Source organism: Rhagoletis pomonella, unplaced genomic scaffold (assembly GCF_013731165.1).
Source record: "Rhagoletis pomonella isolate Grant_MI unplaced genomic scaffold, Rhpom_1.0 Rhpom_scaffold_00152, whole genome shotgun sequence".
In the NCBI taxonomy this organism is placed as follows: domain Eukaryota; kingdom Metazoa; phylum Arthropoda; class Insecta; order Diptera; family Tephritidae; genus Rhagoletis; species Rhagoletis pomonella.
Genome location: NW_023458706.1, coordinates 15,938 through 40,496, shown reverse-complemented (window position 1 = coordinate 40,496; position 24,559 = coordinate 15,938). Strand labels below are relative to the sequence as shown.

Below are 24,559 nucleotides of genomic sequence, written 5' to 3'. Positions count from 1 at the left end.
TTCTAGAAATCCAAATTAAAAACCATTGAATTGTTATCAAAAGTTTAAGAAATGTTTCTAATTGTTGTTTAAAGTTTGAAATTTTTATTTATGTGGTTTTTACTAAACAACGAGCTATGGATTTATAGAAAAAATTAACATTAAACAAACAGAAGAAAAAAGTCAAGACTGATTAAAATGTTCAGGTGTTATCTTTTGTTGCGAGCTGTACATATAATTATGAAATTTCATTCCAAACATAAATTATATAAATTCACAGCTTTCATTTCAACATACATAATTATTTTGTACCAATTTTACTTGTAATTAATAAAAAAGCCAAAATTAAAAAGAAAACTAAAATTAAAAAAAAAACTCTTGTAACTTGAACTCCACATATATATCACGTTGTAGTTATCGTCGAGAAATAAAAAAAAACTGTACACTCAAACTTCTAAATAAATGCGTCAGTTTTCATTGGACTCAAGTGTTTACTTCTTTGCTTTCAAACAACAAATATGCATAAAATGAGCCCACAATATATAAATTAGATGCAATTTACTTTTTTTAAGAATACGCCATTTTTACACAACAAAGAACAAAACAGAATTTAGAAGTCAGCGCAACATCTAATTGTCACGATTGCCGCATGCTAGAACAATCGTGTGATAAGTTTGGGGCAATTATTGTCACTATATTGCTTTTCACCAACTTGCGGCAATCAAAATTGTATAAAAAGAGGTAACCGTGTGACTGTACAGAATTTGATTGGGACAATTTTTTTATTGTGCTCCAATACAGCACAATAAAAATTGTTCCAGATTGGTGCATTTGCGGCAATCGTGTGATCTCAGCTTTAGAATGCGATGCGGCGGTTGCGAGAAGAAGGCTAACACAACTGGGAAGGATGTGGCCAGAGGCTATGCATAGCACTCTCTACCTCCCTCGAAAATGCTTGGATTCATCAGAGCACTGGGACTGGTGTTATGTGAGCTCTCTAACAAATTTAATCTGAACGGTACTCCTAAATTATAAAATGAGAATTGAAGTCGGTTGTTTTTTTTTGGTTTTGATTAAAAATTACTTGTATCTATTGGTTTCATATTGCTTAAAACAAATGTAAATATTTTAATTTTTTTTTGCACGTTGCTAAAGAACCGTGGAATTCTATTTATTTTCGCCATAAAGCCTTTTTTCGTCAACTAAAATAAAGTGTGCATTTTGTTCCCTGCGAAAAAATGCAAGAGACAATTATTTTCGGAAGAAACCATAAAAAAATTTCGAACTATTTTATGCTTACGACAATTTCAAGTATTAAGTATGTATTTTACCTATGTATGTAAGTATATCACCTATTTTTGTTTATAAATCAGCCCATATTTCGAATTTTACTGCAGTAAATATTTCAATTTACATCACTTTATAAGCTATTATATGTACATATATTTAAAAGTAAATTCAATTGAATGCGGATTAAACAGATGTAAGTCTACATAATACTGGGTTGCGAAAATAAGTTTGCAATTAGCCCCTTAGATTGAAAGATAACTTTGAGAGGATTTTAGAGTCATTAAAAATATTCGTCCTTGGTGAGTCCAAATCGATTTTTCTTTATAACTATTTTCGCTATTACTCTCCTCATGTAAATACCTCATAACGTCGTTTAAAGTAAAACCCGCGTATCAACAAAATGTAAAACCGTATCAAGATAATACAAATCCGCGTATGCGAGGCTGCATAAATTATTTTCTAGAGAGTAAAAACACTCATATTCTAAAATGGTTCTCATTTTTATAAAGCAATCACATTTCTGGCTAAAATATTTCAGGACGAGTGGATAAGAATTGAGCAAAGGGCTTGTGTGAGGAAATCCACATTTTGGCAGCAAATGTCAGTTACGCGGTTTTGCAGAATGACGATACACGGTTTTGTACTTTCAACGACGTTAATATTCTCGGATGTCATGGCGTATGAGTACCCTATTAACAAATTCTCGTATTATTATTATTCTCGTACCCAAAAAACTTGCAAAGTAGGGGAAATTGAGAGAGCAAAATGTGAAAGAGAGCTGCAAATTTCCGCTGGAAAAATTTTTCCCAGCTAAAACTTGCAAGTAAGAAAATCAACTGATCAGAAACACATGTTTGTAAATAAACAAAAGAAAATATGGCCTTTTTGAGTTATTTATTGCAAATTTTATTATTAATGTTAGTATACAACGAAAAAGTGAGTAAATTTAGTAAGCACAACGTTTGTTGAGTTTATTTTTCGTTAATTTGCTATTAATCTCCAGTTTGCTTACTTTAGTGTGTGCTGACTATGGTTACCGTATGACATTTTTCGTTTATACCATAATTTTCCTTTACATTTACCAAAATAGATTTAAATGCAGCATGCTGAAATGTTTTTTTGCTGAAGTTTTCGGTTTTGGTAAGTTGATTGCTGAAATGAAAATTTTATAATTTTAAAGCTACATCTGTAGCTATATCTATTAAATTTTTTCTTTTTTTGATCACTGATGCGTGTTTGGAGGAGATACTCTTGTTTTTGAATGCGTCACCATGTGATATCACAAATAATTATGAGAAAAAATAACTTTTCACTCCGATATAATTAATTTGTATTTTAAAAAGGTTTTTCTTATCCAAAACTATTCAATTGTATAAAATGCCAAATCTGGAGAAAATGTACCAAGCAGAAAATAAATTGCCAAATTAATCACCAGTGGCAACTGTGCATTAATCAGCTGTTTCGAAGGTTGCAAGTTTTTGCAAATTTTGCGTTCTCGTACTTCTGTTGATATTTCTTCTTTTTGAGAACGAATGCTGCTAAATTCTCAGAACTTTTGCTGCTGGAGAATTTTGTCCTCTCAATACGAGTACACACCTATGAATATTTTATGAAGAGTAAGGCATTTCGGGTGTTTTTAGGACTCGCCAAGGCCGAAAATTTTTATGACCGTAAAATCCTTTTAAATAAGTTTTAAAAGTTGCAAAGTTTTTTCTATCGTAGCTGTCTAGTTGTCGCGTACTGGCCGCAACAAAGCTTCTTATATATATTCCTTCGTTTTACCCTTATTTCCTTTCACTCCAACCGAGAGGAGCGAAAACTACCGGCAACTAGTTGAGTAAATTAAAGCTCAGGTTGAAAAGCAAAACAGCTCCAGTCTCCATTAGGGGTGTTCGCGCCAAAACGATACCGACCAATAGTAACAGGATAGGAAGAGATGACGCGAAAACCCACAGTAGGGTCTTTTTCTCTTATCGCGGCACTTTTGTTGTCCGCCGAATGATGGAAATGGCAACGTCGATGGTGGTTGTTTGTGTGCGTGGTGGCGACCGCAAAAGCGCCCAATTCGTTTTAAGAATTAACGGGCCGGCGCCAATTGATCGGGCAACAACAAAACCAGCACTGAGGCCCGATGGTTTTGCGGACAGGCGCGTAGGTTGCGGCCCAACTTGTAGCTGCGCGCCGGGGCAGAACCAAGTGAGCATGGATCAGGGAAACATCCCTATTGTATGCGAATTTGTTTATTCTGAAGTGTTTAATTTACATATATAGTTATTTAGTACTAGACGCGGTACAGTGGTTTTTTTTTTGGTGATTTTGCGTAAGTGCCAGTAGAGACACTTAGACTGCGGGCGAGCAGGCAAAATAAGAAGCCAGTCGAGGCGCTAGATAAAGTAGTTGGCAGTGTTGGTATCGGATTTGGGCGGCGTAGCCCTGCAGGAGCACCCAGTAGTCGACGTACACCCCGACCACAGCATAAGTATCCTCTGTGTTTTTGCCTGTATTTGGCTAGTAGAGTTGTCGGTAGTTTTCCCCTATTGTATTCCCTATCCTTTCCTTTTTCAATTCAATTCAATTAAATTTTATTACTGCTTAAAAGAGCCTAGGGCTCTTGGAGCAGGAGGGCTCCTAAGATATTTCTCTACGTTTACATTCGAAATTACAATTTAAAGTGTTTTATGGATTAACTTCTAAGAGGTAAAACAAATGACTCATTAATTATAAATGATTTCAATTTTAAGCTATTAGCTATATAATAATAAAGTAATTTAATTGAACGGTTATCTGTGAGGTCGCATAAGAAATTTGATGGTGTACCATTTACAATCAGGTGATTTAAGTAATGCTCACGATAATCCGAATATATGGGACATTCAAACAGAAAATGTTGCAAAGACTCTAGCTTGTTTAGGTTGCATATAGTACAATAATTATTTTGATTAAATCTATAAATTTGGCCGCCAATGCAAAAGCGCAGCGAATGTTTCGTTGATAACCGGAGCTGTGCGAAAACTCTGGAATTATGGAATTGGCTTTTTGTAAATAGGTAGCATGCCGCTTATCTTCGAGGGATCTTAGTATTTTAAACGACATTGAAGACGACTGTGAGCATGCGAGAATGTCCTGAAATTTTAGATGTCTGTCAAAACGTTCAAACACCAGCGTTTTTGAATTTTTCCACGTTTCTGCATTTAGACACTCCCACAAGTGCGTTAGATTTACTTGCTGTAGTAAGACATTGAATTGTGCTACCAAATTGTAGTTCGCGTCCATACTCGAGGTAAGAAATAGGTGAACCAGTCTATAGAAACAAATTTTGGCATCCCGCACCCATAGCCCAGTCACTTGGTGGGTTAAAGTTACCCCCGGCAGATTGGGTGGTATTGCGAGTGGGTTCGTAATCTTTTGGTTGGACCTAACCTCCGGTGCACCAACAAACAAGGTTTTGTTATTGGCGTTTTTGACTCTTTATTACAGTTTGTTTTGTCATATAGTACTTTTGGTTGCCTTTGAATATTGAGTGATTTGTTCCATAGTTTTTGGGCTCACCCTAATAGTCATATTTGTAGGTAGTTTGCTACTTGTTAATAGTTGGTGCCGTTCCCTCATACAATGTTGTTATCCAAATTCCAGTTGCCCTAAGTATTTTGTATATTGCCCTGTTGTTCCCCCTCAAGCAATCCCGCCGTCTCCACTGAGTCAGCCGGTTGCAATTTTTTTGACACTTCCTTTTTGTGCGTATATATGTTTATTTGGTTGGCCCTTGTGTATTGTTGTTGTTGGGCACTGGTAAGTGCACTTGCTTTGGTACATTAGGTAGGTCGACTTTTGATAGCAAAAAGTATGGTGACATAGTGTACATTATACATTAGGGGTATTCTCGAAGTCTTGCACGATGCACGGATTGCACGAAATGCAAAAATACTATTCCAAATTTCGAAGAGTACGAGAACACCCCATTGCAAAGTGGTAGCATGCATGGGGAGCAAGCAGCGAAATTATGTATCAAATACAATAACAAGAGACAGCAAAAAAAAATTAAGTGAGCGAGATGAGAGGAATGAGAGAAATATGTAGCAATTCCAACAACAAAACAACTAGCACAGGGTCGCTATTATCTTGCTATGCTATTTTGCAAAATATATACATGGGTTTCGACGTTGCATATTTTGCAGCGATAGGAAATGTTGTTTCCCATGAATTTTCTTGTTGTGTGTTTGCAATTTATGCAATCCGTGCAATCCGTGCTACGTGCAATGGCTTTGCAAGATTTGGAGAATACCCCTATTGTGTACGTGTGCTCGGGCTATAGGTTAGGTATCGCTGTCTGCCGGGATGTAATTGCCGGACAGAATGTCTTACCTGATAAATACAGGCGTCTAATACTATAATAAGTAAAATATTAAAATTTCTCTTTTGTTAAAATACTTTTGAATTTTTTATTTTTTTAACATATCCAAAAGTGTCTGCTATGATTTCAAAACCCCCAAAATTATCTGCCATTATTATTTTCGAGTAATAATAACATTGAATGTCAAAATACTTAAATGTCAGACTTATTAAAATACTTTCGAAATTGGTCTGAATTTTCTACCTTTGCGACCTGCGTGACGCCGTATGGACCGCTGCCGGGCTTAGTTAGTGGCCCTTCCAAGTAGAGAAGGTATTAAGGCTCGACTGAACAAAATTTGAGCTTTAGTAAATTACATGAAGTATGCTGTTCACTGGCTCTTAGACTATCAGTAGTTGAGTTTGGTAACACCTCCATAATCCTCTATCGGTCTGTACCCGATATATCTACTTGCCCAACGTTTGCTGTATTTGGCCTTCAAGCCCTGCATAGTTTCGCGCCCAAATTTTCGCGCCGATAAAAAATTTACTTCCAGATTTTGGATGTTGAACAGGCTATGGGAACATTGCAGCGAGGATCGTTCGAGGTTGACGCCCATGAAGTAGCTCTGCCGGTTATTGACCGAGTACGGGGTTAGGTGTGGTTCGGTACGTGGCAAAATATTTGTACAAAGCACGCTCGGTGTGGTGCTCTGTCTTTATAATTTTCGTAAAAGCTTCTTTAAAACTCCGTACGAACCTTTCTGCTAACCCGTTGGAGGCAAGATGAAATGGTGCAGTTGTTAGGTGTTGAATAGAATTTCGTTTGCAAAACTGTTGAAAGTCTTGGGAGGTAAATTGCGTTACATTATATGTTACAATGGTGCACGGAAGCCCTTCGACGGATATGATTCGCTGGAGTGCTGCTATTGTCGTTGGTGTAGTAGCTGCATATAACTCAACAACATTCGGAAACTCTAAATAGGAATCTACAATAATCAACCACATATGATTATAAAATGGCCCGCGAAGTCAAATGTATTCGCTCCCATGGATGTGTGGCTTCCGGCCAAGGAGAAAAAATCGCACTTTGGAAGTGCAGCAGTCGCTTGACAGATGGAGCAGTTGTCGTATATTCCAAAAAAATTTTGTTCGATACCGGGAAACCAGACGTAGTCCATCATGGAGCATCGTCAATACCCTGCTTTGAAGTTTTTTTAGGTATTATTACTCTTATGTATTCGGTATGTAGCAATAACACCCCATTCTGTATTGATAAATAAAGGTTTCGATTAAAATACGGCTCAAGATTTGTCTCAAGCGAACGTTGAGGCCAGCCCTAAAATACATATTTTCATCGGCTTCTGGTTTTTGTTTAATAAGTTGTTCATTTATTGAAAATTGGATTACCACGGCTTGGTCTTTTACATCAATCCTAAACAAGCTGTTCTCCTCCTCGTGAAAAGCAGGATCTTCACCCGGTGGCATACGTGGGAGCGCATCAGCATTCGCGTTTTGGGATGACATTATGCCTGAAGTGTAATAGCCCAACATTGTACAAGGTGTAATGCCATCACCGGTAACCTTTTAGACGGGTGAAACAACGCGGTAAGCGCTTGATGATCTGTGACCAGCTCGAACTGTCTTCCGTAGAGATACTGGTGAAATTTGGTCATGCCGTATATTATAGCCAATGCCTCTTTTTCTATCTGCGAATAATTTGTTTGACTGCTGTTAAGTGTATTTGATGCGTACGCGATTGGTTTTCCCGAACCATTAGCGAAACAATGGGATAACACCGCACCAATACCCAATCTGGATGCGTCGACTGCGAGTAAAATAGGTAGTTTATCTTTATAATCAGTGGTGTCCAACAGAACTTGGACAAAGGGCTACTTTGAAACTATCGCTATAATACGCGGGCACCCCTAGCTTAACTTCAATCTTAACTGCGTTAACTCGTTTCACTCTTCTTATATTCAATGTATATATTCTACTAACTGATCCTTTTAAAATATTTATTTATTATTAAAGTTTATACAGTTAAGTTAAATTAATAACAGCGCATAATATTTTAATGAAGAACATTCATTTTATTGTAAACATATGTGCTGCAATTCGTACGATTTGAGATCGATGCGATCTGCAAAACCTTCTTCGGAGATTGATTAACAAAACGGCAAAATTTGGCCTGAATCGATAGATATGACGTAAGTTATGTGTTTCTCGCCGTTTTCATTTGAAATATTTATTACTTTCCCTAAAAATAATCAAAAATAGTTTGCAAATCGCACCGATTTCAAATCGTACGACTCGCAGCACATGCCCACTAAACTTAATATGATGCTTGAATCTTCATATTTTCAGATAACTTCTTAAAATCACTTCACCATACGAATGATCGTGCTCATACCATTGTCAAGGTTGAGTGTTTTTGCAATCAGATTTTCCTTCTTTTTCACTACGTTATATATATATATATCTTGTCCACGAGTACGACCTTCCAAAGTCAGATTGACTAAAAGTGCCTCCTTAGCAGAAAAATCAGAAAATACCACTCTGGTGAACACTAATAAGTGCGGAGAGTCTGAAACATCGGTCGACTCATCCATTTGTAAGGAAACCTAGTCACATTTCTTGAAATCGCTTTTTATTTGGCCATGAATATCGTTTGGTAGGTCATCAGATGACGACACTTTTTTATTGCTGAGATTACGCTGTTTTTGTTTTGAAAATCCTGAAACAGAGATTCTGTCATGTCTAGCATAGAAAGATAAGAAGTGAATGAGTTCGTGAAAATTCAAAAATAAAAGCTTACTTATGTACCAAAAAAGCTTCCAATTGTTAAACTTTTCAATTCAATACAAAATATTCTGTTCATCTTATTGTTTGCGGGCGCCTCAAATTTAGGTCGCGCCCGTGAGCTACCGGCGCCCGCGAGCTACAGGTTGGACACTACTGGTTATAATGTACAAGTCGGAATGCTTCAATGACCAAATTCTTCAAGGATTGGAAGGCAGTTTCTTGTTCTTGCCCCCATTAAAAGACGGCATTATTTCTTCTCAATCTATTTGTTGGCACTGCGAGTGTTGAAAAATTATGTATGAACTTATTATAATAATTTAGGCTCTACAAATAGGCAAGAGCATCTCAACTCCCGATGGGAAGCTGAAACAGGTGCGCTCCGAGGAGCAATCCCCTCGTGACGCTGTCCCAAAGAAGCCTCGACAGGCTCATATGGGGCCAATGAAAGCTGCCTACAGTAAGGTGGCGAGTAGTGTCGAACTGGGCTTCATTCCCGTTGACCCCGTTAACAAACCACTTGGAGCAGAGCAACTGGCTCAGCTCCAAAAATCGTAATAGATATCCTGATTGAGCGATCGGGGACTGATGTAAAGCCAGAGTTTGAGAAATGCGTCCCACGAGCTGGGTGGCTTCTCGTCGTCTGCTCGGACGCACAAACCGAGACATGGCTTCGGCTACACGCCGACCATATCAAGGCCAAGAGTGGTCTTGATATTTCACTCGTTGAGGAAAGTAGTTTCGCAACCCAGAACCATCTCTCAACGGCGTGCTGGAAGGTTTAACGAAGACAGGTGCAGAAGAAGTTTCTGCACTTGGTCATCGTAATTGGCCGCGATTCGATGGTAAAGTTTACTGCGGCTAAAAATAGCATCGCCTACAGATATGGCCACGTAAAATTGCTGTTGCGAGCTAAAGAGCAGCAACCGATAGAGGCGGAGGTCACCAAGCCTGCGGAGGAGGCCAGGGAAGCTGTTGCCGCGGCTGAACACGAGATGGACGGGCGGCGATCTACCAGTGGAGCCGCCAGGCATGCTTGCAGCTGGCTCAGCCATTACAGCAGAGACAGCAGCCGAGGTAAAAGCTCCTTAACCAATTCCGCAGACGGAGACCTGTGCTGGCAAGGCACCTTCGGGACAATGATCCAAATCACTGCCAGGCAACAGGCAAGCAACTGTGCTACCTGTTGCATCAACAGGGACTGGATCCTAGGCTTCGAGTGTGACTCGACAGCCCACGTTGATTGTCACCATTGGGCGATAAGAAGATGTGGGTTCCAAGCCAGTAAAACCCACCACTACCGTACGACCAAAACGGACCGGCGATGCCAGGGAAAAGGGGTACCGACGAGACAAAGAGGAGTGTCTCGTTAAAGCATCGCTTCAGCGGAAGCAATGAGCACCTTAAGGATGCTACAGGCTAACCTACATCATGCCAAGGGGGCATCGGCCACAATTGATAGGTTGGCCAGCGAACACAAATTCGCAATAGGTCTGCTGCAAAAACCTTTGTTTAGCCATACTTCACCTTAACAAACTCCAAAGATTGGCATGTCTATCCGTCACTGGATCTATAAACACGTGTTCAACTGCTCTTGCACCGAATAGGAGCGATCACAGAGTCAGAATGCCGGCTCTGCCTCGAGGCTGATGAATCTTCGGAGCATATTCTCTGTCACTGTCCGGATTTAGCCAGACAAAGACTGATTTATTTTTAATCTTCGATGGTCGAACCCTGTTATTAGGAATTCGTCTACCAATGCCCTTTTAGGATTCATTAGGGAAGCCGAAGGTATCTTGGCCACATTGGGTTAGGGACTCCTTTAAAGAGATACAAAAGATCTTTTAGGTCGCGGTGTCTCTGGTTCTAGTACACCCAGAAAATTAACTAACTAACTATTATAATAATTTACTTTACCGATAAATGCTTCGATTTCTTGCAAGTTTTTCGGTCTAGGCATGCGTTTGATCGCGTCCACACATTTCTCTGATGGTTTGATGCCAAAAGGCATTCTTTGAAATTGGAGCAAACCAATAAACGCTTTGACATTTCGGTCAACTCGATTTGCAAATATGCCTCACTTAAGTCGATTTTCGTAAAATACTGGCCACCTTGTAGTTTATGATAAAGCTCTTCAATGCGAGGAATCGGGTACCGGTCGATTTCGATTTGAGAATTAACACCCACTTTAAAATCAGCATAGATTCTTAGCTTCCCGTTTGGCTTTTTCAAAATATATCAGCATACTGCTGGGTGTATTCTTTTAGAGAAGTGGTCAATGCGTTCGACGATGCCTGGCCGTGAATAGCAGAGATGACTTCGTTTTCGTTTTTATCATTATTATATAATTTGAAATTCAATGCTCCAAACCAATCCATACCGAGAATGTTGGATGCCTTATGTGAATCCACGACGAGCAATGTCATTTGTTTGACCATACCCTTCCACTCAACGTTTACTTTAATAGCGCCCTTCACGTCAATCAAATCTCCTCGTAAGCTCTCAATACTTTGTTGGTAGCTTCGCACTTTGGCTTTCCCAGTAGTGAATATGTCTGCAGTCCAATTAGCGAACATGATGCACCCGTATCAACTTGAAACTGCATTTTTTTCTCATTAAGCACAATATCTATTAAAATTTTGTCAGACTTGCTATTATAATCAGTAGATAACTTAACATCACAATCGTTTTCTTCGGAAATAAGATCCAGCCACTCAATATTCTTGAATGTGAACTTGTCAATGGTGCTAATATTTTCCTCGCGTTTTTTTTTTGTGAACTCTTTCGCTGCTTGTTCGTGGGCGCTGCCGCCGCTCGGCATGCGGCTCTAATATGGTCACTCTTTTGACTCAAGCGACACTTGGTTTCGTTTAGATAATGATAACACTGTGTCCTATGGTGAGCGATACCGCAGGCCGGACAGGATTTGGCTACTGCTGATTTATTTCCAGACTTACTGCGCTCTTTTTGGTTTGTTTGTTGTTATTTCCATGCATGTTTTAACAGTTGCTTCGCACATAGTTGCAATTTGTAAGACTTCATCCAGGGTTGGATTCGGCTTTTGTAGTGCGGTGCTCCAAACTTTATCGTGAGGAGCGTGCATGATAATCATGTCTCGTATGCTATTATCAGTGAATGTTTCATGGCAGTTTTCTCTTGTGCACTCGAATATACACTCTTTCGCTGCCCCTCGAAGTTCTGCAACTCAGTCCGCGTAATTTTGATTCGGCTTCATCCGCACAGAGTAAAATTTATATCGAGCTGCCAATACATGCTGCTTTTCCGGAAAGTGGTGGTAGAACTTTGCCGCATCAATGAAAGATTTCTGGGCGATGTCGTTATCGCAAAGCTTTTGCAACAACTTGCCTTGGTGTCAATCCATGAAGGGAAACGTGCGCGCCTTAATTTTTCATCGGATACTCCATTTGCGACGAAATGGTGTTCCATCTGCTGAACATAAATCTACCACTTTTCTACACTTTTATCAAACTTCCTGAAGTTCGGGATGCCTTTTATGTGAGTCTCATTATTGAAGATTTGATGTATAGTTGCAACATTTTGTTCGAGAACTTTCGTTAGAAAATCTTTGTTTGTTTCTTGAAATTGCCTTAGAAGTGCTTAATATGGCAGTTCCGATTATTAAGGAATTCACGGTACTTTTACTGATTAAAGTATTAAAATATCCAAATAGCGAAAACACTAGACTCATAGGCAATATTAAGATGTCATTACAGGAAGTTCTGCGAATAAGACACGAGGTAATGTAAAAACCAGTATGGCCCGGATAACTTTAACGTGTTACCTGACCTCTATTGCACAATAGTATTACCAGATTTCTTACACAAACCGTACATATTTAAAAACGGAAAAATTTATAATAAAATTTGAAGGACTTTGGATATTGGGTATGGTAGCGCGAAATGTCACAATCTGCTTAATATTCATGTTGTTAATATGGCGACGAAAAAGTGAGAATGGAACTACTTTCTTTTTTGTATCATGTGCTATACATAGGAAAAAAATAGGCGCATTCGTTTCGCCACTTCTCTGCTCGCTATGTTAGAGCTCTGCTCGCTTGTCAGAAAATTTGTATGTGAAAGCAACAACAAAGTTAGCTAGCACTGACGAGCATGGTGACACCTCATAAAACTGGTATAACAGCTTCCCTCAATGCTACCAAGTTTATTTTCTTATTTTAGACACGTTTTTTACTGCCAAACATGACAATTTCAAATTTAACATTTTTGAAACAGCAAACAGAATTTAAAATCAAAAATGGCAACAATATTTAGTTTTTGTTTTTAAATAATTTAATATAAGAAATTAATAAGCATTTTTTAAAAGAAACGCAAGGTGTGGACAGTGGTCGAAACCAAAGGTTTGCTGAAGTGCTACTTGGCCCGGAAGGAGGAGTTTCTTCACACTAGGAAAAAAAGAAATGCCTATGCTCATGTTTTGGAAGACATGGTAGCACAAGGCTTCACAGTAAGTTGAATGAGTGTTTTTAATTTGTGTTTTTTTAATTTGTTTTATTGTTATATAGGACCCTTCCACAACCCCGGTTGCATTAGAAGGCAAAATGCGGACTTTGTTGTCTGCCTTCAAGTGCGCGAAGGACAACGCTGTAAGAACTGGAGATACTCCATGTATTGCCTCTTATATGGAGGAGATGGAGATTTTCGGCAATAGCGCTCTGGTTGCCAATAAGCCAACCTAATGCGGGCACTGTACAAGCACAAGCGCTGGTAGTATCTCCTTCGGAACCAGCAGCAACTCAACAGCTATTATCCTCCCACCTTTCAGCAGCACCAATATATCACGCACCATTCTAAAGGCAAGGAGTATCCCCATCGCCAGCAACATCACACCGTCCCGCTTCCACAAAGCAGATATCCCACAACTTAAAAGTGGCCAACATCATCTCACTGCTCCTCACCATCCTTACATCTCAATTACAAATAAAAGCCATTTCTTACTAAAGTTAGTAGCTCGTTATCCATTTTTCGTTGTAAATATAAATTTAATAAAAATTTTTTAAATATTAAATATTTTTTCCCCGATTTGTTTTCATTATGAACTGTCAAATAACTTAGTTGTGTCAAGCAACTCATTAAGTGCTTCCAAACAAATGTAACTTTTGAAATCTCTTTTTCAGTGCTGCTAACGTATGTTTATCTATGCCAGTTGTTTAATCGATTCGCCACTCGCTAACGGATGCCGAAACGAATACGACTAATATATTTTTATTGTTGTCAACGCACACTTTATAACAAATAGGGATGAATCGATACAAGTAAATCAAAGTATATACTCGATACTTTTCTCAATTTACCAAGTATTTTTGTACTCGATTATTTTTACTGCGATCGAAGTAGGTATCAAAAAAAAGTACTTGTATCGGAAGCACAAAACTTATTATGCTTCAGCATCTTATTTGAAAGCAACCCATTAGAGGAATGGGAAGATATACGCACTACATTTCCGCAGCTATATAAGTAAGCCCGTCTATACCTAACGTTTGTTGGGTCATCTGTCCCTCGCGAGAGGCCTTTCTCAAAAACAGGTACAACTATATCAAAATCTCGATACCGCCTTTCAGGAAAACACAGGAAATATAACAAAAAAGGAGTTCTTTTCTTAAACTTATTTTAAAGGAAAAAACTTTATATATTAATCTTGTAAAAATGTATTATATTGTTTTTTAAATAAAATACTATGCAAAAACAATTGTTGTCTTAAATTTTCGTATGAATAAAATTACAGTTTGAAAAACTAAAACCTCGCTATTATAATTTCCATTCGGACTGTCATCAGGTATGTAACTTGAGAATAGAAATCGCTGCATCTTTTAGGCGCATCAATATTACATAGTTACATCCCGAGCTAATAAAAGGGAGGTAAAAAATATTAAAAGATAAATAATCTTGTAAAAATTCATATTTTTTGTGAAAAAATACAATAACTTAGAAAAATATGCAAAATCGTATTTCTATGTACAAGTACTCGATATCTTTCCGATAATGAGTAGGTATCGATACCTTGTTTGATACGAGTACAAGTACCGATTTGAATAATACCTTGATGGTATCGATTTATCCGTAATAACAAACTAGGGATGTTGCGAATGTGGATTTTTAGACGTCCGCGGATGCGAATATTTAACAGCTAACATCCGGATGTCTAGTATTTTTAAGAAACAACTAGAATATAGCATAATGGCGAGATCGTTGTTTAAACAGCGCTTACAAGTTAACCCAGATACATATGTCAGGTTTTTCTAAAGCCTTTTAAAAAGAACTAGAGTGCCAGTTACTGTCGAAATTCGACAGTTTTTCTAGTTTTAGAAGCCTTGGAGAGGGTTTTTAACTTAACACGTAGCAAAACTTATACAGTAAAAAATTAACTAACCGAAAAACCGTCTGCTTTGGAACTAAAACGTAACTAAAATTTTTTTATCTGAGAAGGTCTTTGGAAGACTTCGGCAGGACTTGGAATTGACCCGATACATTCAAGTTTATCGATAAATTTCAATGATTTGATACATATCGATAGTTCGATGAATTTCAAGAACACTAAAATCCGATAACTCAACAAAATTCGTTAACTCGACCAATTTCGATAACTGTGGAATTCGAGGGCTCGATAAATTTCGGTAATTCAAAAATGTTAATTCTGTGGATACCTTTATAAATTTTTACTTTTGACAGCTTCACATTTTTCGAAATCTATCTAATCATTTTGATAACTCGTTACACTCTGTTAACACGATAAAATTCGATAAGCAGTGATAAACCGATAAGCTTATATAACCTTGAATTTTCGATAAATCGATATATTTTGAAAATTCCATAAACTTCGATTCGTTGACCCAACCAATTTCAGTAGATCAATAATTATCGATAACTCTGTAAGTTGAAAGAACTCCATGCATTACGACACCTCGAAAAAATTCGTTAAGTCTATAAATGATGATAATTCAATAAATATCAACAACTTGATACCTTTCTTTAACTTGACAAATTTCGTTAATCCCACACGTTTTAATAGCTCGATAACTATCCGTAAATTTGGACAACTCAATAAACACTGATCAGTTTGAATAATTCGATACGTTGCGATAACTTAATAAGCATGGATAAATTTCGATAATTATAAACTTCGACGATTCGATAAATTTCAGTAACCTTTATGGCTGATTTTATTTCGATTCGATTTCAACTCTGTTACCCTAATTCTTATGTATTTCTCATTGTCTCCATTTTCGTCTTTATCTTCACTTTTGCCTTTTTTGTCTTCATCGTTATCACTTGTTTCTTCATCTTCATATTTATCTTTATTTCAAAGTTTAATTTCAAATACGAAGTAAAACAAAATGCGAAACAGCTTAAATTGAACAGGTTGCAAAAACAACCATACACAAATATGGAAATTTTTAAACGACGATTTTCAACCAATTTCGAAACTATAAAAACTCTCCTCATCTACAGAAAATTACCTTTCCAACGGTGTTTTTGGTTTTGAAATCGGTAAATTTACCTTGGTCTTCTTCTTTGTTTTTATCTTTCACATCTTTGCTTATATCCTTTTCTTTTTCTATTCACGTAGATGAGATGAGGTGCGATGACGTGATAAGATGTGACGTGATTTTATGTGATGTGATAGGATGTCATGTCATGTGTTGTCATATCCTCTGATGTCATTTCATATGATGTCATATCATGTGATGCCACGTCATGTAATGCCATGTCATGTCATACGATGTCAAGTCACGTGATGTCATGCCATATAATGTGATGTCATATCATATCATGCCATGTCACGGGATATCGTGTGATGTGATATCAAATTATGTGATGTAACATCATGTGATGTCTCTTCATAATGCGATGTGATGTCACTTAATGTGATCACATTCCATGTTCCGATTATTATATCGATAACCCTGTTGATAACTGTGTCGATAAAAATACCGATAACAATATCCATAAACATATAGAAAAATACATCGATTGCAAAATCGATTAATTCATCGATAAATATAACAATCATCAGTATCGATTATTGTACATATCGATAACAATATAAATTACTAAATCGATAACAAAATCAATTATTTAATCGATTATTATACCGATAACAATATACATTATTGTATCGATAACAATATAGATTATTATATTGATTATTATATCGATTACAATAGCGGTTATTTAATCAATAACAGTATCGATAACAACATCAATTATTTTGTCGATAGCAATATCGATTATTATATCGATAGAAATATCGGGTTTTATATCGATAACAATATCGATCTTCAACCTCATCCTTTTCTTCATATTTATCTTTATTTTTGCATATTCCTCTTCACCTTTACCTTAAAGTGTTTAAATTTACTTTGACCTTCGTTTTTGCCTGTACCTCTAGGCATCTTTGTTTTTGTTTTTATTCTCAAACCGCTAAACCGCTGAGAACCATTTCCATGTGCATTATTTCCCTTGAATTTGACAATTTACTCCCAACCAACCAACTGCCGCTAAAGAAGTTTACTTCATAAATTCAAGAAATATTCATACCCTTTCAGTTACCATAATTCTTATGTATCTGTCATTGTCTCCATTTTCGTCTTTATCTTCACTTTTGCCTTCTTTTTTTTGACTTCTTCGTTATCATTTATTTCTTCATCTTTATATTTATCTTTATTTCAAAGCTTAATTTCAAATGTGTAGTGAAACAACAGGCGAAACATGCCAAATTGAACATGTTGCAGCAACATCTATTCACAATTCGAAAATGTTTAAGCAACGGTTGTGGCCGTAATTTTCCACCAATTGTGAAACCATAAAAATTCTGCTCATCTACGGAAAAATGCCTTTCCAACGGTGTTCTTGGTTTTGATATCGGTTCGGTAGAATAGCCAAACGAACGGAGACAAAATTTATGTTAGCGTATTAATATATAGATTCTTCATTCTCATTCCTTTGGCAATTTCAGAATTTGGGGAATCTGTAACTTTATCAGCGTTTTTCGATTTTAGTTTTTGTAATTCATTTTTAGTACTTTCTTCTGCGGCTGGTTTGAAAAACTTGTGCTTATAACGAGCTATGTAAATAGGTCGATATGGAAAATAAATTATTATGTTTGAACAAAATTCTGTTTTAAAAGTCGTGGCTGCCAGCCGAATCGGATCAGAATATTTTTTTTTTTAAAGCACCCCGTTTTTGATAAGCATTTGAATCTCAGATGGATACGTAATTAAAGGTCAGACCTATAGCTTTTTAATTATTTGAGCATCGATTCTCTTTATAGCGAGACGTTGATCATCTCTGCTGGAAATCCATATTGAAGAAGCTTACGCTTTGACTTTAAATAGCAAATAAGGGACAGTTTTACCACTGAAATTTTTAGCCAAGGATCCAATGTATATCCCTATGAAAAAATATTGCCCGACAAGTAAACAAAATTACTGTTTTTAAAATGTTTCCTAAAAATAAATTCCCCAAAGAGCCCCATTTGAAATCATTGAAACGAATATATGTAACATCAAAAGCAAATTACGAAAACTTGGTAAAGAATTACAGTTCATACTTTCTTCTTTTGTGTCTAGTAGTTTTTTTTAAGATTGGTCCAAAAAAATCATAAAAAGAAGGAAACAAATGCAGGTATTTAAAGCACAGAAAAAAAAATAGTATTAAAAGGACTATGTTTTCTTTGACGTACGTCAAATGTCAAGTAGAAGTGGGAACTTGTATTACTGCCCCTTGATAGCGGGTTATATCGCTTAAGAAATAAAAGGGGAAATTCATCTAAACGTGTAAATGCCTCGCGACCATGCCAACCCCGTAAACTTACTTCATTGTTTATGGAAAATCGCTTTATTTACGCGGTTTACGCAATTACGAGGCATTTACGCGTTTCCATGAATACCCATAATATGTTTAAAGACATTTTTATCAAAGCTGATAAATATGACATTTGACCAATTTTGTTACACAAATACTCCCACGACCACAGGCCTAAATATTGGCTACAATTTGTCATTTTGTTTGCCATATATACGTTTCATCGGTGCACTTGCACAACATTCGCAAAAGCTCCGTATTGATTATTGCGAATGCGAATGTTAAAATTAATGCCGAAGCTCCGCGGTTGCGAATGCGAATATTCGCAACAAACCACTATCGATATCTCGGTACCAAAATTTCTTTTCAAAATAGTTGACCTGTGATATAATTCAACGTTGGAATTAGCGCATTCAATCCTCGGATCCCGAGATTTTTCAGGATTTTGACTTTATTACAATTTTAGTATTTTAAAAAATTAAACTGCACAGATTGATTGTCGCCACATGTGGTCTTACGTGAGGCATAATGCAGCTTATTACAAGAGTCCATAATTTAATGTTAAAACATTTTTATAGTATTCTTAAATATCCATATTAAAGTAAAAAAACGCTCATATTGGCAGAAAGTCAATTTCCACTAAACCATGCCAACAAAGTAAAATGGAGAACAAATCTGCCACACTGAAAATTTCTATTGTTTACAATTGCTACCAGATTTTTCGGTCTTACATAGTTCTTGCACAAAATGTTTGAACAAGTAAAGTTATTCTGGCAGGTTTTGAAATGACTCAAGTTCACTTTGAATCCAAATTTTGGTGTTCTGTATACGTATGTATATGGTTTTTCATGTCACACACAACATCACTTTCACTCTGTAAATAATAAATCACTAAAACTCTCAGCTTCCCAGAGCTGATTTCGGGACATAGAAAACTGCCCTGGATCCTAGGATTGAATACCCTGGGTAGAATACGATTAGATATCTCACATTTTTATCGATATTGAGAACTAAGTCCCCTTTTTGTACACAATGCCATCATTCTCTACAGTTTCTCTAATCGCCCTCTAGCCTTCGAATCCTTTTCTAGTCGTTATCTAACCTAAATGTTTGTTGGGTAACTGCTGAAGTGCTTAGGCCATAAGCATCGCGCCTTTAATCTCATATACAAAATAGGCTATACATACATATATGTATGTGCATACTTACTAAACTCCTTTAGCTTGTGTTAATACGTACTGTTTAGCCTTCTGATGACACCCACAGCATTGAATATTCGTGGTTGGTGCAACATTATGTTGTGTTTTATTATCCCAGTTATATTGGTCAGTTTTTGATAATCGCGTCCTGACGTCTTGATTTTTACTTTGCAAATTCTGGCTACTTTTATATTCATTGCCGTTAAGAGATCGTATTTTGTGTCCAGAAGTACCCCAGATAAAATCGTTTAAGTCCGGAAAGCACTCATCGAAATTAGAATTCGTACTTTTTACAGATCCAGAGGTACACTTATTTATAGATCTAAATGAATCAGAACCGACAGAAGCTCTCTCGTTGATTGCATTTCGTGCAGGAATATTGGTTGTATTTGTGGCGGTTTCGGTTTGTATATCAACTGCACACATAACTTCATCGAAACCGTCATTGAAAAAATTATCCAATGTCAAGTCGGGAACTACCGAACTTTCAATATCCATAGGAACTGAAGACTGATCAATTAATGTTTGTTCACTTGCTGCAGAAATTATAAGAAATTAGTAAGTAATTAAGTAAGTATTTTAGGAATGAATACACTATGCGACAGCCAATTTTACACACGAAAAAATCAATGTATTCAAAAACTGGGGGCCAAATATAGAAATCCTGCGTTTTTAGTTTTTTTGCCTGACGTCAGGATTTTTTTTAAAGTACTTTGAAACTTCTAGAATATGATTGAATACAAAAAGTTATTCAAAAGATTCGGTGCATTGTAGAATAACAATATGGGTATCAATTAAAAGGAAAAATTCTGTTACAGTTACAATATACATAAATGAAGATAGTGGAATCATGAATGCGCTCTAAAAGCACAAACTTACCGTATGATGTACGGTTTAAATACTTTGACTGCTTTGTATATAAGGGCGTAGCCAGCCTTTCACCTAGGGGGGCTGGAGTTTATATAGAGGGAAAAAATGTTTTTAATTAAATTTTTTTTGTGTATATGAATCGAATTTTTTGGGTTTAAAAAAGTATAAGTTTTCTGGTATCCTTTACAACGATACCAATTTTCTAAAAACCAGGTTGAAATTTTTTTGTTTAAAATATTTTTTTTTATAATAAAGGTATTTTTTTGTTTTTAAGTGGTTTTTCTCAAATTTTTATATATGAAGTATACAAATATGCATACCAGAAGAAAGGGGGTTTAATCGCCTTTACAATGATACCAAATCAGTACAAAATTGTTTGAATTATAAGGTTTTTAAGTTTTCGAAAACCCGACTTTTGACCCCTTATAGCACCTGTAATATAAGTTTGCACAAAAAAGTTATATACCATTTAAATAAGAGCAAAAGGCGGACTACGCCTATATTTTTAGTTTTATTGTTATTTACAAATCATAATAAAAAATAATTTTTTACCAAAGGTCCCGTTTCGAACTTCGAAGGCCCATATCTCGATTTCGGAAGCTAACTTCGAAAATCGGAGAAACAACTTTTTTACCTATGACTCAATCTCTGAAAAAAAATTGGTTTAGTCCAATACACAGCCGAGTGCTGTACAGTGTAATGATTCCAGTATCTTCATTTATGTATATACTAATAAAGTTAGAAGGACGAAATTCGAGGATGTCATAGTTTACATATTAGTCTTTGACATATATTTTTTACAAAAATAAATATTGGAAATTTTCAAGGTTATTCAAGGATAAAGTTTTAAAAGGACATTTTCAACACTTATTCGTCCTGATGCACCAAAAAACGAAATGTTTTTTCAATTCTACAGAATTTTTCCTTTTAATTGGTAGCCATATTGTTACTCTACAATGTACCAAATCTTTTTAATAACTTTTTTATTCAATCATATTCTAGAAATTTCAAAGTCCTTTAAAAAAAATCCTGACGTCAGAGAGAAAAACTAAAAACGCAGTTATACTATATTTGACTCCTAGTTTTGTGGATATATTGATTTTTTCGTGTGTTTTACAAATTCTTGGTTTTTGTCGCATGGTGTTAAGACATATGTATTACCGACTGTGAAGTACGTTCGAACGCTTTGGGTTGTGCTTTTAGTTTTCTTCTTAAGTGGCAGCTGTTTGGTTTCAGTATTTGATTTTGATTTGCTCATATTTCGATTTTCGTTTATATTTCTCGGACATTCTGACCCTCTAATGGTTTCACTATTTCTAAAAGCGGCGGATAAAGCAACACCAGCCGTAATAGTATTTGAATCTTGGGTGGCAGTTCCAACAATTCCACCAGTTCGCTTTACTTGATCAAGATTAATATTGAAATTATCTTGAAACTGTTGGTCACAGCGGAAGCATGTTTTGTACCAGCCAGAAGGTGTTTTAAACAAGGTTTTGTAGTACATAGACGCGAATTTTAATTTAATTAATTTTACATTCGGTCCACAACGCTGGCAAGTTTCCGATAAAACTTTTGGCTCTAAGCACTCTTCTGATAGCCAAATGGTGTTCTTACAATCAGGAAAATTCATGCAGCCTATATAATAGCTGTTTTGGTTTTTTTTCTGCCGCAACGATAACGGAGCTACTGAACATTTTGGACATTGAAATAGTTCTCTTGTTATATTACCCCCATCGCTCCTCTGGCTTTCGTTTGTCGCAGGAGTTTCATTTATTCTACAAAGACATACATACGTAATTATTCAGAGATATCCATGGAAAAGTAATTAGTTTGAAATTACCGTAAAGACATTTTATTATCCATGGCGGTGACCTTTTCTGTAATTTGCTTGTACGCTTCCAAATACTTTTGAATTTGTTCATTCAGTACCGTCTTAGGATTTTTTTTTCCAGTGCTAATATCTTTTAAATCCGACTCAAATGCTGCCCTCAACATGGGTTTGGCTAAAGCCAGATCCATTGCATCATAGCCCTCATATAGACCCATTCCTATAATACCCGGTACGAGACAACCTTTGTCAACCACTCCGATGTATCCTGCACACGTATACATTGACATTAGAAGAGCGAATAAAAACTTATCAAACGATACCTCTTTCTTTAATTGTGTTTATATGTTCAGCATGAGTTGCATCAGTTCCAATGCCATGTTTTTCCATCAAAGCTATCAAATCAGCCTCTGTCAAAAGTGGTGGCGCAGTAGTGGCACCTTCTTGCATTGATATTTCTGTAGGATCAAATAACTGCCCTGTTTATGAAAATTTCGTTTATTGTACATAGATATTTTCCCATTTAATTATATTATACTAATGTCCCTATTCTGCATGTTACCGAACGGTAAATTTAAATCACTTTAACCGCAATTCTAGTAACGATATCAACGTACATATCTGTGTTCGTATGGAATAGTAGCTTCCCAGCAAACACAGTTCCAAACGTTTGGGAAAAATGTGTTTCATCATATCAAATGTTTTTCTCAAATGATTCTCAAATTGAAAACGAGGTTTAAATTTTACATTTGAAATTGATTTGAGGTTGATTTGAAGAAAGATGTCAAGTATCAAACGTTATAAAAATGCGCAGTTAAATCAAAAATTGTAAGAATAAAATTAAGATCAATTGAAAAAAAAAACAATAAATAGAAAAAATTTCAAAGAGAAAGCCCACAAATAGTGGATTTGATGTTTGTGCGGATTGAAAAAGCTGCAGCCCTTCAAGACGAATTTATTATAAATTACTTTATCTTAATTGTTTCTTTTGTTATGTACATACATATGTACATCGCGAAGAAAAAATAAATATGAAATATAGATTTCCTATTATACATTTTATTTCCACATTTGAAGTACATTTGATAAATAACCTTTGAAATTGATTTGAGAGGTAAGCAGATTCTCAAATGGAGATCAAACTCCCCTTTTTATTGAGAAAGCTGTAATTTTCAAATCAATATCAAATCATTTTCAAACGTTTGACATTTGATAAAGGCTTTGATTTCAAATCATTCTCAAATGTATATCAAACCTAATTGTTTGCTGGGTTACGTCGAAAGGCTGGCTTTAGTATATGCGCCATTCGCTTTATTCTTAAAATGACAAGAAATTTTTTGATTAGAATTAATAAGAATATTTTCTTGCTAGTATCGGAACTATTTCTTGAATATTTATTTGCCAAAAGTTCTTCAACGCCTCGGCGCCAGTGAGTCATTCGAAATCGTATGCTGCAAATAACGCATTATACTAAAGTCAGAATCCCGACATAAGCTACTACTCCATACGAACACGGAAATGTACATATATGTACATACACTAGGCATCATATAAAAGTATAAATGTCGCAGTTATTATTTTAGTACAGGTTTGTTAAAATAAATAAATATTAGTTCATATGATATTATTATATTTCCATAGGTATCTGAATAACAAAAACATAGTATATCCTTTATCAGAAATCGGACGAAAAATGGTAGATTTTTAATTTAAAAACAAGAGGGCATATCCATAGCCGAAATAAACTTATGTCAAAAAGATGCTACTATATTCAGAGTCGAGTTTGTTTTGATATGCCCTAATAATGATTCTAAAACAAAGGAATCGTCAACAGAAATTATAAACTCGCCAAAAAAAAACTCTGCTTTAGAACCAAATTTAGTAATTGGTATTTCCAGCTTTGCTTTAAAATACTACACGAACCCTTTTCTTTACTAGTATATATTTTGAAAGCCGTTTTTTTTTTGTGTGTTCGCAAAGCTCAAGAACGGCTGAGCCGATTTTCTGAAATTTCGGACACCTGTCGCACACGTCCCAAGGATGGTTAAGGGCTAAAAAAAAATTTCGATACCGTACAAAGGGGGCGTGGCACCTCCCGTACAAACCGAATTTTTCATCCTGCATATCTCTGGAAGTGTTCATGGTAGAGTTCTGGAACTTAGTATGGAGATATACGAAATCAATCGCATACTCTTGGAGAAAATTTGGAGGTATTGGAAAGGAGCGCGTGGCCCATACAAACCGAATTTTTCATACTGCATATCTCTGAACATGTTCACGGTAAAGTACTGGAACTTGGTATGGAAATATATAAAATCAATCGCATACTCTTCGAGAAAAATTGGAGCTATTGGTTAAGGGGGCGTGACACCTTCCATACAAACCGAATTTTTCATACTGCATATCTCTGGAAATGTTCA

At 36.2% G+C, this 24,559-nt stretch overlaps 1 protein-coding gene across 1 annotated transcript; it reads right to left on the bottom strand.

Annotated features, from left to right (window-relative positions):
- Positions 1-6,221: 6,221 nt before the first annotated feature.
- On the bottom strand, positions 6,222-22,642 carry LOC118750155 (DNA topoisomerase 3-alpha). The gene is made up of 5 exons (XM_036484880.1): positions 22,463-22,642; positions 22,152-22,407; positions 21,473-22,086; positions 19,482-19,977; positions 6,222-8,358 (listed from the first exon to the last, which is right to left on the bottom strand). The coding sequence occupies exons 1-5, from the start codon at positions 22,587-22,589 to the stop codon at positions 8,223-8,225; spliced, it is 1,629 nt and encodes a 542-aa protein (XP_036340773.1). The 5' UTR covers positions 22,590-22,642; the 3' UTR covers positions 6,222-8,222.
- Positions 22,643-24,559: the final 1,917 nt, after the last annotated feature.

Bases quoted from the DNA above. Each gene is read 5' to 3' on its own strand.
- LOC118750155 (XM_036484880.1), bottom strand. From the start codon at position 22,589: ATGCAAGAAGGTGCCACTACTGCGCCACCACTTTTGACAGAGGCTGAT. The intron at 22,408-22,462 runs GTATCGTTTGAT...ATACGTGTGCAG, and splicing joins AAACACAATTAAAGAAAGAG to GATACATCGGAGTGGTTGAC. The intron at 22,087-22,151 runs GTAATTTCAAAC...ATGTCTTTGTAG, and splicing joins GATAATAAAATGTCTTTACG to AATAAATGAAACTCCTGCGA.